This window comes from Triticum urartu, chromosome 7 (genome assembly GCF_003073215.2).
Source record: "Triticum urartu cultivar G1812 chromosome 7, Tu2.1, whole genome shotgun sequence".
NCBI lineage: Eukaryota > Viridiplantae > Streptophyta > Magnoliopsida > Poales > Poaceae > Triticum > Triticum urartu.
In genome coordinates this window covers 160,056,841-160,070,304 of record NC_053028.1, presented here as the reverse complement: position 1 = coordinate 160,070,304, position 13,464 = coordinate 160,056,841, and the positions used below count along the sequence as shown (strand labels likewise).

At 45.9% G+C, this 13,464-nt stretch overlaps 2 protein-coding genes across 2 annotated transcripts; both read right to left on the bottom strand.

The window, feature by feature from the left end:
* Positions 1–6,929: 6,929 nt before the first annotated feature.
* Positions 6,930–7,608, bottom strand: LOC125521789 (protein TIFY 11e-like). The gene has a single exon (XM_048686850.1). The coding sequence runs from the start codon at positions 7,468–7,470 to the stop codon at positions 7,027–7,029; it is 444 nt and encodes a 147-aa protein (XP_048542807.1). The 5' UTR covers positions 7,471–7,608; the 3' UTR covers positions 6,930–7,026.
* Positions 7,609–12,291: 4,683 nt separating this feature from the next.
* LOC125521695 (protein TIFY 11e-like) lies at positions 12,292–12,965 on the bottom strand. Its single transcript, XM_048686751.1, has one exon. The coding sequence runs from the start codon at positions 12,833–12,835 to the stop codon at positions 12,413–12,415; it is 423 nt and encodes a 140-aa protein (XP_048542708.1). The 5' UTR covers positions 12,836–12,965; the 3' UTR covers positions 12,292–12,412.
* Between the last annotated feature and the right edge of the window lie 499 nt (positions 12,966–13,464).

Genomic DNA, 13,464 nt, shown 5'->3' with positions numbered 1-13,464 from the left:
CTTTGACGGCGCCGAACGGCGATGGCGAAGAAAAATCTTCAGGAGGAGCTTGACGATGGCGTGCTCCTCTCCTCTGGATCGAGCAAACCAGGGGCGCGGGGACGAGGGACACGGCCTCAATCCCATCCGAATCGAGTAGAAGGACTGCAGGTTGGAGGCCGAGGGAATTTTTGGATCGAGGGCGCAGGCAGTTGAAGAGCTGGTTGGTGGGTGGAGGAAAACGAGGAGAAGGAGATCTCAAGGTGGATCAAGACCGGGTGGCGGCGGCGGGATTGGACTGATGGGACAAACCTCCTAATTTTTAGGGTTGGACCTCAAGTATATAGCAGGTGGATTTGGGGTGCATTTGGGCCCTCCAATTCAAATCAGACGGTCGAGAAAATTAGGTTGGGCGAGTCCAACAAATAAACAAAGACGTTTTAGGGATGTTGGGTGATGATCCGGACTCAACGGACACGAGTGCCCGGTCGGGTTCGGGGAGGTTTTCGGACGCGCGAGGGGGTGTGAGAACTGTGTAGAGAGGGGGTCTGACAAAAGGCCACGGAGGCAAGGGGGGTTAGGAGGGGTTTTCGGAGCCTCCGATCGCGACCGATGGATCTGATCGAGAGGGGGGAAGGTAGGCCTGGCGGTAGGTAGTGGACTATATAGACGGTCTAGGGAGGAAAGAGAGGGAAAAACCCGGCAACGGAAATGTCCGAAGATTTGACCGACTATATTGTCGCTATAGTTATCCGTTGGGGCATCAAACGGACTCCGAATGCGATGAAACTTGGCAGGCGGTCTATCAACACTATAACAACACCGCACGCCAACTTTCAACCCATTCCGAGAACATTTTCCGGCCACTTATAAAATAATATTTCGGACGTGCCACAGGCGCGTGCAAGTGTGTCTGGGCTCAGAACGGACAACGGAAGGAACAAGGAGACCGGGACGGATGGAAGTTTTGAAAACATGCAGATGCAATGCGGATGATGACATGGAAAGATGCAACATGCAAGCGAAATACATGGCAACGACGGCGAATAACTGGAAGACACCTGGCGCAATGGTCTCGGGGCGCTCAAAGGATAAGATTCATTGGGTAAGAAACCCTCCTTTTATAGGTGGGGGAAAAACCAAATGTTACCCCTGCTCAGCCCCACACAGGGCGGTACTACCACTGGGGGGCGGTACTACTGCTGTGGCCAGCGGTACTACCGTTCCACCTCGCGGTACTGTCGCGTAGTGAGAAGAGAGCGAGAACCAGAGCAGGACTGGACCCAAGACGGTACTACCATGGTGATAAGGGCAGTACTACCGCCTATGAGCGGTACTACCGCCGCAGCTAGTGCCGCAAAACCCGACACGAGAAGAGAACCCTCGAATTGAGGCGGTAGGAGCACGGAGCCGCAACGGTACTATGGCTGAGAGCTCTCAAGCGGTACTACCGCTGGGGTTCGCGGTACTACCGCTGGGACCAAATCTCTGGGAGAAGGCCGCAAGCGATCCTTCAACAAAGGGGAAAAGCTCAGAGGGTGCAAAGGGGATGTGTACGTGATGAATCCACCCATACTTTTCCGAAACAGATCACATAAAACCAGAACTGTCATAACTTCTGCAAAAGAGCTCCGAATTGAGCAAACTCAAGCTTGTTGGATACAAGACAACGAGTAGCATCAAAACAGCGACAGGGGAGGTATGCCTAGCAAATGGAGGAGTGAAACCTCGAACAGAGAAGAACAGGCATAACCTCCAACATCGAAAACATCATAGAAGATGCAAGTGAACTCCGTTTTGGATGAACTCGAGCTTGTCATCAATATGACCATAAGCTCCAAAACTCTCAAAGAGAACCAACCAAGAACCAAGAAAGATGATGCAAGGATGCAATGGTTTGAGCTCTCTAAGAACGATACGATCAAGCTACTCATCGAGAGCCCCCCTTGATAGTACGACAATCGATCCTATAACCCAGTCTCCCAACTACCACTATGAGACCGGTAAAATAGAAAACCTATCAAGAGCAAACCTTTGTCTTGCACATAGTCCAGTTGAGCTAGATGATGACGATATTGACTTCCTCAAGTTGGACCACCTTTCTTGATTGTGTTGGCTTGATGAAGACTAGTTGATTGCTCCCCCATACTCCACTATGGGTGAGCCACTCTTCGTCACATCTTCATAAATCCATTGTTACCATAATGGACGGCAAGCTTCAAGCATTTGATCTCTTCATGATGCTTCACTTGAACTTGCACATCGCAACCTAACCCCACAAATAACTCTCACGAAAAACCATGGGTTAGCAAACAAAGCGTAATGGACAATGCTTACCATACCATGGATCACTTGATCCCTCAGTACATCTTGTACGCTTTGTGTGTTGATCAACTTGAGTCATTCTTGACTTAATCTTGATCAACCTTGAATCTTTCCAATTCTCTTCATTTGGATGATGTCTTGAAGGTAGACTTGAATGATCACACAATCTTCTTCTTCAAGACATGCTTGCAATAAGCTCAGCACTCACATGACCAATCTTTGGATAATTCCTTGAATAGCACCTTGGTCGACACAAACTCTCCTTGAAACCAACACATGTACTCCAAGAAAAGCCTATGGACAAAACCTTCAAATATAACTCAAGGCAACCATTAGTCCATAGAGATTGTCATCAATTACCAAAACCAAACATGGGGGCACCGCATGTTCTTTCAGACGTCATCTGCAAAATTTCTGCCAACAACTCCCACGCTCGCAGCGCTAACGCTCTCCACAAAATTGGCGTAAATATTAATTTTAATATAATTCAAAGGCAGACGCTACCACACCTCAATGATACTCATAGGAGTATTGGCGGATCTTAAATCATCCCCTACTCTGTTACCTTTGATATTAGAAACCAACTCTAGATTGGATTAGCAAAACTAAAATGATGACTAGTGATTTTTGACAAAATTAGCAGAGGCAGAGATAGGTTCCTCCCCCTTACCAAAAATCAGATCATTCCTTAAATGGCGAGCTCTCCTGAAAATGAAAATGACGTGATCACAATCCAGAGAACTTAATTGACCCACGAGATAAGCAACCAATCCATCCCGAAAAGCTTGAAAACATCTTCCCCCAAAATATTCCACACTTCTCTCAAGGCATACGCAAAGCCCTCGTCTAAGGACAAGTCACTAAAACATGAAAAATATTCTTTATCTTCCACCCACAGATAGAGCACATACCCGATGTAGCCTGGTGGTGAATAACTTTATTAATCTGGACCATGAGGCTATTAAACGCAACACGCCATGCAAATGACATTCCAGAGCCTCATTGCCCCATTCACACCGTTCCTAGATTGCCCATAATCCCCCTTGTCATCCTTGAGCTTCATAGAGCGATTATACACACTTTTTACAGAGAATATAGTGTTCTTCTTGTAGTGTCACGCAATAAAATCACCATCCCCCGAGGATTGACTACGCATCTTGAGAATCTCGTCAGCATGATGTGGATAAAACAAACGTGCGATTAAATTCGCATCCCATCTCCTCATCCTGCTTATAAATAAATAAAATAGGCACTTTACCTTGTTTCAATTCTTTTTAGCTTAATATTTTTGGCCAGAATTCCTGGGGATCCATGTATCTCTCCAAATATTTATATAGACCATTCCAACACTGTAGTACTTTGAAGAAATTTATCATTAAGACATGAGCTTGGCCACATATGATATCCTAAGGATGACTCCGTAACCGGATGAGACGGTAAGCCTTGTAACGATGCCTCTCACCCCATGGGAAGGTGCCATCCAACGCCTTGTCGATGTTTTATTTTTTGCAGGTGTTTCTTTAATATTTTGGACAATAAGAATCCTACATCCACGGATGATTTACAGATGTTTTACAGAAACTTCCATAAATCCCCCCCCACCCCTAATCTGCAACCAAAAACTGTCGCCTAATTAGAATCCGTAAAAAGGATTTTAACTCTAGCATTACTCCTTGGAGAATACCTTTTCGTTATTGTCGAGTAGATTTTGCGCCAGCAAAATAATCATTAGAACCATTTCTTTTTCATGTTATTGTCCATGCCATGTTTTTCTGCTAATACCGACTTTCTACTCTATTAATATATTTAGCCAAATCTTAAAAGTTAGTGTTTCCCTGATTAGACACGTCTCATCCCAAAGCTCTATTTTGGAAGCTCCTGAATTCGAATATAAGATTTCTCTGAGTACATTGTATTTGTTTATAAAGTTTTACGGTACTACGGTGAAGTAGAACTCTTCCTCCCGTCGGCGAAGTCACCGGTCCGCCTCATCTCTGATGGCCTTTGGGTCTTTGACTAAGACTATAGAATGTTCCTGTGAATTATGACCTTGGTCTGGAATGTGAGCAAATATATCATGTCGATTGCTCGACCGTACTTTTGCTATCTTACGTAGAGCCGAATTAGGCGAGAGAATATCTTTATGGATATGAGCCTGAGGTAGAAGTTTCTGAATGCGGGCCTGACGAACCTTTTGTACCAGGCTGATTAGCTTCAGCGAAGAGGACCCTTAGATCCGAAGCACAGAATGCTATGGGTAATGCAAGGGAAGGAGTTTCAATTTGACATGAAAGTCATGGAGGTAGGTTCGTATGAGGGGGAGATTGGATTTTGTTGCTACAAGAAGGAAGAGCCAATTATTTTTTCAACTAGTGCATCATCCATAACACTGGTCAAGGGTTAAGCCAAGGTAGGTAAGTAAAGATTGGAGTGATGGGAAAGACTATCTGTACATGGAGGTGCGTGGGGCCTCGGCCCCCCACCGGCAGGAGGGGACCCGTTCTTGTTCTTGTTAGGTTCAATATTTGGGTTGGGGTTGTGTGATGGTGCCGATGTATCTGAGTAGGAATAATGTCTCTCACATTCTATCCCCGTCATGATGATACGTCTAGTGCCATCGAAGGGCGTGTGGAGGTGTGTCTCCGTCGGATATTGCGTGATTCGGTCGGTGCTGGTTTTCGGTGGATATGCTTGAATTCAGTCTTTGTTCGTCTTTGTTTGGGTGTCTACAGATTTGATCTTTCCTATCTATGACTTTCTTCATCAGCGATGGTTGCTGCTCTGCGCTGGCCCTATGGGGTTTTAGCATGACGACTCCCTGACTGTCTAGTAAAACAAGGTTTGCCCAGCTCCGACACGTGAGGGGCGCAGCGCGCCTTCGGCCTTCATTGCTTGTAGTCATCGCTAGGTGATTCACGGACCTGATTGTAATTTTTAATTTTTATTATCTTTGTTGTTCTTTGTGTTGTCATGATTGAAGATATATAGATTAAAAGTTTGTCATACAAAATTAATGATGTGCGAGTATAAATTCATATAGATGAATATTTTATTCATTTTAAACCCATATGGGTGAATGCATACGTGTATGTACGAGGGTTTCCAAAAAATGTCCGGAAGCATATGAGCACTTGTATTTACATGCTGGTATATGTAGGCGCGATGAGGCGCGAAGACGACGTAACACGCTAGGGTTCATCTGCACACACGGCAAAGTGGGTAATACTAAGCCATCAGGCATGTGACGCAAAGGCCATGGATTGATAAAAAGAAAAAGGAAAAGAAAAGACCATGGATTAGTCATAATAAAAGAAGCCGGTCAAGCCCAATTCACCATGATCAATCAGTTGGTCGAAACAACGACATCTTTAATCCCGCGGACAACCAAGGATTTCGCTGGCTTCCGCAGGGAGCAGCGGCGACGGTGGTCCGCCCTTATCACGCGTTGGTGGTGTGGCTAGATTGGTTTTTTAGGGTGCTATTTGTAATTTTTTTTTATTTTTTTAGATTTGTTATAAAAAAGTAACATTATTTTTTTTGGAAATGTTAACACCTATACGCCCACACGTATGGGCGTTGACCATCTCGACCACACGCATCCATCATTGTTCAGTACTATATGCACGAATCTTGACACAATCTGCCTGATTTTCTGTGCCACGTAGGATAAGGCGTGTGTGTGATGTGTGACACAGTTCGCTCATACATCCGTTTTATCACACGGAGGGGCCGGTGTGTGGGCGTTTAGCAGTTCACCAACACACCAGTTTTCAGTCACGCACAAGGGCTGGTGTGTGGGCATTTGCCATCTCGTCCACACGTCCGTCTCCCCTCCCACACGTAAGCTGCTAGTTGCCATGTGTTTTTGCAGCGCACATGGCAACTGTCTCTAGTGTGCTTTATAAGCAGGTGGCAACTCTCTTTTTTTATCCGAGTTGCCATGTATTTTTGCAGGGTACACGGCAACCGCCTAGTGTGCACGTAATCAGATGGCAACTGTCTTTTACCAAGTTGCCATGTGTTTTTGCATGGTACATGGCAACTGCCTCAATGTGCACGTACATGGCAACTGCCCTAACGTGTACGTAAGCAGATGGCAACTTTTTCTTTTTACATGGCAACTGCCCTAACATGCTTGTGAGCACATGACAACTCTCTCAACCGCCTAGTGTTAGTATGTGGCAACTCCTAAAGTTATGAAATCATGGCAACTACATTAGATCAGACCATACATGGCAACCGCAGTTGAGCAACCATGTCAACTGCAGTTATCCGACATGGCAACCGTAGTTCAGCGACATGGCAACTGCAGATAAACGAACATGGACGAGGGTCTGGACCATGGCAACTGCAGGCGCGTGATGGACGTCACGCGTCGCGTGCGGGATCAGAAAGGTACGAGGCCTGACATACGGGCGTGTGGGCGTTATCAACTTCGCCCACACGCACGCGTGTGAGAGGGTTCAGAAGGGAAAAAAGATGTGTGTGGGCATTAGTTGTTTTGCCCACACGTAGATGTGTGGGCTGGTTGCTGTTCATGCCACACGAGGCGTGTGGCACAACTACCCGATACACTACACGTGTGGCAGTTATCGGGACTTTTTTTTTGCGAGAAGACAGCTAGATTTTCTGATCATCATTCAGGAATTGTACTCCAATAACATCCACACATTTACATGGACTGTAAATTACTCAGGCTACTCTACTATGCATGAACACTAATCAGAGCGTAAGCGTGAGACGGCTCCAGGAGAACGCGTCGCCGTCGGGCCGGCTGTAGGGAAGGGCGCGCGCGGCGAGCCTTCCCTTGCGCTTCTCCATGAACCGCTGCAGCGATGCCTTCCTCGCCATGGGCAGGTCGCCATCCGCTGCCTCGCAGTTCCCTTGCGCTGTGCCTGAGACAGCAGCGACACGCAGCAGCTCGGCCGCCCTGTCGGCCGGCACCTGGTCCAGCACCAGCACCTGCCCACCGTAGAAGATGGTCATCTGCGCGTGCTCCGGTGCAGGACCCGCCGCGTAGTCGTCTTGCGCTGGCACTTCCGCTCCGGGCATGAGGGGGAGGACCACCGTGGCCGCCGGCCGCGTCTCCGCCGCCTTGATGCAGCGGCTGAGAACTCCGCACGCTGCGGCGAACCGTCGGCTCTTAGCGCTCCCTGTCGCCGCCATTCTTGCCGCTTGATCGATCAACCCCCCTGTACGCTCTCCAGGCCTCGCGAACTCGCGGTGTGGTAGCGGGGAGGGGAAGCTCTGCTTTGATCGGGTGTTGTGTTGGTTGGAGGAAGGAAACTGATGGATTAAGGGGTGGTGAGATGGGTTTTGATTTATAGGATCGCACGGCCGGCCGCGGCGTGTCCTGTGGGCTGTTGCTGTCAAGCGTGGGGGGGTGGGATGTTTCTTCCTGGCGGTCTCTGGCACGAAGAACACGTGCTGGTCGAGGGACAGCACGATAGTTGCAACGTGGTGGCTGGTACTCCACTCATGCCGCACGTTGAGTTGTTAACTCGGCAGCAGGCCGAGAGGTTGGAAATTGATGGGGTGGGTCTCCCTCCAGCTGCCGGTTCCGTGATTCCGTGAGGCGATCATCCGGAGAAAAATCTTATAGGAGGACCGGGTTGTACTCTCCATCAGCTTAGACCCGGTTTACGGCATGTGCCGATTTCGGTCTCAAAGCACCGGTCCTAATTACCATTCAACCTTAATTCCACTCATCATGATTCCTACCTTGTTTTATTTTTTGAAAAAGTTATGATCTATTCATAATCAATCATAACAGGACAAAGAAGTTGAAAAAAAACATAACTGGATAAAGAATACCATAGTTAACTTCCGCACAAAAAACATATAGCTAACAAAACTACAATCTAGTGAGTGTGGCAACTATAAACAAATTGAGTGAGCTGAAAACGAGCTGTCGTCAACGCCCCTCTCTCACAGTTGCCGGGCAAACCTTATTATAGTAGATAGTTAGGAAGTCTTCATGTTAAAGTGCCACAGGACCAGCGCAACGGAGCAACAACCATCGTTGATCCCCCGCAAAAAAAAACCATCGTTGATAAAGAGAGTTGTATATCAAAAGAATCAAAATTGGAAACACACGAATAAAGACTAGATCCAAACAAATCACAGGCTGAATTCCACGAGATCCGACGAAGACACACCTTCACATGCACTCTGACGAGTAGACGCATCACCGGGATGGGATTAAACGTGGGAGCATTATTCCTACTGAGAAACATAGCCGCCGCGATGTAGCCCCAACTAAGACACGTAACCTAACAAGAATAAGAGAGAGGTACCTCCTACCGGCAGGATGAGAGGGGGGTGAGGTCCTCCGCATCTCCATGGCCCGAAGGCCATTGGAGGCAAGGCGGATTGGCGATGGCGTCCAAGGTGAAGGACGAAACTAATAGCCTAGGAGTATTTCGTATGGAGGAGGAAAGAACGCAACCATGTTTTGTGGTTGTCATTAGGATTATGTGTTTTTCTTTGACAATCCATCGTTTCAAAAACCACATCTCATGGTAAATTGTTGTTGTTGTTGTTGTTTGTTGATCAATATTTTGATAGTCCCCCCCCTTTGTTAAGGCATATCTTCAGTCTTGTATTAATTTGCATTTTCCATATGTGATTCTTTGTGTGTGTGTATGTATGAATGTATGTGTATGTTGGTGTTAGATGTGTATGGCCTAATCCTGTAGAGTCTTGATATGTATTTATTGTGTTTGTATCCCATCGATGTTTCATTTTAAGTTAATAAATTCATTCTTTATCGTGAATAAAGAAAACATCAACATACCGTTTATATTCTACCGAGCAACTAGAGACTCTACAAGCACAATCTAGAGACTCTAGAAGCACAATCTACAAGCTACGAAGATTTATTTTCTTTCTTTGAAAACACCTCCCATATATTAATAAATTTAAAAGTTGTTACAATCGTTTCTTACAACATTAGCCATTCAAGGCGGAAAACGAGTACAAAGAATACCCTCTAACCTATTATCGAAGCTAAATTTTGGAATCTGGTGTGCGACCTCATTGGCCCTTCGATTGATTTTCTTCAGCTTAAAATTCTGAAAAAGTATAAAGATGGATAAATATTTGTTCTTCAGATCTACAAGGTGTGACCTGTCAAGATTTTTATTTGTAAATAAAGAAACCACAAAAGAGCAACCAGTCTCCAAAATAATAGGTTTATGAAGAGTTATACCGATATAAAGACCAGCTAGGCACACCCGGAGCTCTGCTTCGTCTGCACTAGTACACACGACCCACTATAATCCCATGGAGTCAAGAGGACGTGGCCTGCAAAATTCCTGGCAACTCCCACACTTGTAGCGCCAACGTTATCCACAGAACTCGAGTCAACATTGATCTTAATATAATTCAAAGGTGGAGGCTGCACACCTCAATGATACTCGGAGGAGTATTGATGAATCTTAAATCATCGTCTACTCCCTTACCTTTGACTTTAGAAACCAACTCTGCATTGGATTAACAAAACCAAAACGATGACCATTAATTTTCCACAAAATTAGCAGAGAGGCAGAGATAGATTTCTCTCCCTTGCCAAACATCATATCCTTCCTTAAATGGCTAGCTCTCCAGAAAATGAAAATGACTTGCTCACAAACCGAAGAACTTAACTGATCCACCAAGATAAGCAACCAATCCGGCCCAGTAAACTTAAAAACATCTTCCCCAGAATATTCCACACTTCCGTCAACGACATATGCAAAGCCCTCGCCTTAGGACAAGTCACTAGAGCATGAAAAGTGCATTTATCTTCCACCCCGCAGATAGAGCACATACCCGAGGTGCCTGGTGGCAAATAACTCTATTAATATGAATCACGAGCCTATTAAATGCAAAACTCTAGGAAAAATTCTGATCTTTTGAGAGACATTGGCCTTTCAAATGACATTCCGGGGCTTCCTTTCCCCCTTCACAGCATCGCTAAATTGCCTATAATCCTCCTTGTTCTCCTCGAGCTTCATAGACAGATTATACACACTTTTATAGAGAATATACCTGTCTTCTCATACTGCCACACAATAAAAATCACCATCTCCCGAGGATTGAATACGCATCTTTAGAATCCCATCGGCATCATGTGGATAAAACAAATGTGAGATTAAATTCGCATATCATCTTCTTGTCCCGTTTATGAATAAATCAGATACCCACTTTAGCCTGGTTCTACTCATTTTAGCTTAATATTTTAGGCCAAAATTCCTGGTGTCCAATAATCTCTTCAAATATTTATACTAAACCCATCCAACACTAGAACACTTCAAAGAAATTTATCATTTAACACATGAGCATGGCCACGAATCAGATCCTAAGCGTGAGACGTTAACCGAATAAGACAGTAAACCTTGCAACGATGCCTCCCACCCCATGGGCAGGTGCCATCAACCGCCTTGTCGATGTTTTATTTTTTGCGGGTGGTTCTTTAATATTTTGGACAACAAAAATCCTACAACCACGGATGATTTACAGATTTTTTTACGGAAACTTTTAATAAATTCTCTCCTCCTCTTCCTTCTTTCTGACCCCCCCCCCCTAATCTGCAACCAGAAACTGTCGCCCAATTAGAATTCGTAAAAGGGATCCATAACTTTAGCATTACTCTTTGGAGAATACCTTTTCGTTGATATCGATGTGATCACGTGATCAAGAGTGGGGCCTCGGCTTGGATTTTGTGCTAGCAAAATAATCGCTAGAACCATTTTTTGTAATATTTCATGCCATGTTTTTCTTGGTGAATACCCATGTTCTTCTCTATTAATATATTCAGGCCTCTTTTGGTTCATAGGATAGGATTATCGTAGGAATAAGAAATCTGTAGGAAATGAGATTACATGTATCTCAAATCCTATGAGTAGGAATAGGAATAGGAAATGAGATGTGATTTGGTTCACACCAAAGGAATTTTTCCATTGAGTCTAGGCTCATTTTTATTTTCCTATGAAATGTGGAGGATGGGAACCAATCCTATGTAGGAATAGGAATCCATACCTATGAACCAAAGGGCTCTTAAGGAAAAAATACTATGAGAATCCTATCCTCTAGATTTCCAATGAAATTCCTCCAAACCAAAGGAGGCCTGAACAAGTGTCGCTGATTTGTATAAAGTTGTATTAAATCAGTGATACTTATTTTGAGATGAAGGGAGTATTAGTCAATTCTTAAAACGTAATGTTTCCCTGATTCGACATGTCTCATCTCAAATCTCTGTTTGGAAGCACCTGAATTTGGATATAAGATTTTTGGAGTATAGAGTATCTTTTATTATTTAAGTTTTATGGTACTACTTATATTGCAATGAAGTAGTCCCATGGGCATAAGAGTACTTGCAGAAATGCGAGGGGACATATGGACGCTTGTATTTACATGCCATTGTGCGATGACGACGTACTACAATTGTGCTTATTTGGTTTCCTATATGTCTGCGGACGTGCCTGCTCAGTGTCTGAGCATGTTCGTTTTTGACACTCACTTTGCAAAACAAACACTCCTCATATTATCCTCTGGTCATATGCATATAATTGATGGAGAGAAAGAGAGAGAAAAGAAAGAATAAAGAACGAGAAAAGATAATCTGTGGTGTATCAAATTCTAGTTGGTCCCATATCCTCCCCATATATGGGTTTGATATGGGATTTACGGACTACCTGAAAATGACATGCCCAGACAAAATAAAGATTACAATTGGGTGATCTTTTTTATCTCTGTTTTGTTTCGAAGTGACCCGACTATTGGATAGAACGTTGAGGCCTGTGGTTGTAGATGCTCTAACATGCTGGGGTCCATCTGCCCACACAGCCAAGTGGGGAATAGTAGCCAAGTCATCGCGCATGTGAAGCAAAGACCATGGGTTGGTCTTAACCCTCCCCCCAAAGAATAAATCAATGGATTGGTAAAGAAAAAAAAAAGACCATGGATAAATAAAAGAAGCCAGTCAAGCCAATTCGCCACGATCGATTGGTCAAAACAACGACAGCAATATTTTCTCATCATAATTCAGGATTTGGACTCCAACAACAGCCACACATTTACATGGACCGTAAATTACTCAGGCTACTCTACCACGCATGAACACGAATCAGAGCGTGAGCGTGAGGCGGTTACAAGAGAAAGCGTCGCCGTCGGGCCGGCTGTAAGGGACTGCGCGCGCGGCGACCCTTCCCCTGCGCTTCTCCATGAACCGTTGCAGCGACGCCTTCCTCGCCATGGGCAGGTCGCCGTCCCCTGGCGCGGTGCCTGCTGCGGCAGCTACCCGGAGCATCTCGGCCGCCCTCTCTGCCGGGACCTCGTCCAGCACCAGCACCTGCCCGCCGTAGAAGATGGTCATCTGCGCATGCTCCGGCGCAGGACCCACAGCGTGCTCGTCTTGCAGCGCGGGCACTTCCGCTCCGGGCATGAGGGGGAGAGCCACCGGCCGCGCCTCCGCCGCCTTGATGCAGCGGCTGAGAACGCTGCACGCTGCAGCGAACCGTCGGCTCTTAGCGCTCCCTGTTGCCGCCATTCTAGCCGCTCGCTCGCTCGCTCGATCGACCGATCTCCCTGTGCGCTCTCGAAGCCTAACGAGCTCGGCCGGTCGCAGGGGGGAGGGGAGGCTCTGCTTGATCGGTTGTTGAGTTGGTTGGAGGAAGGAGACTGATGAGTTTGCTTTATAGGAATCGCAGCGAGTCGTGTGGGCTGTTGCTGTCGAATTTGGGGGACGTGGTGGCGGGGTGTTTCTTCGGGCCGTCTCTGGCACGAAGAACACGTGCTGGTCGACGGAGATTATACAATGGTTATACGGACAGCACGATATTTTCAACGTGGTGGCTGGTACCGCACGTACAGTTGTTAACTCGGCGGCAGGCATAGAGAGATCAGAAATTGATGGAGCGGGCCCCTCCCTCTCTGCTGCCGACTCCGGTGCGGCGGTCATCGATAGAAGAGGGTATGGACGAATGTATCCGGCGTAGGAGGTTTTCTTTTTCCTCCTTAAATAAAGTCCTTTATGCTTTCAAGTAATATATATGCAATAAATAATGAACCACTTAACGTCAACTACAAGCACTTGAAATTTTATAGGACCGGCGCACAAGAAAATCAAACATCACCGACAAGGAGGTGCACATATCGAAAAGGCAATACATGAGGGAA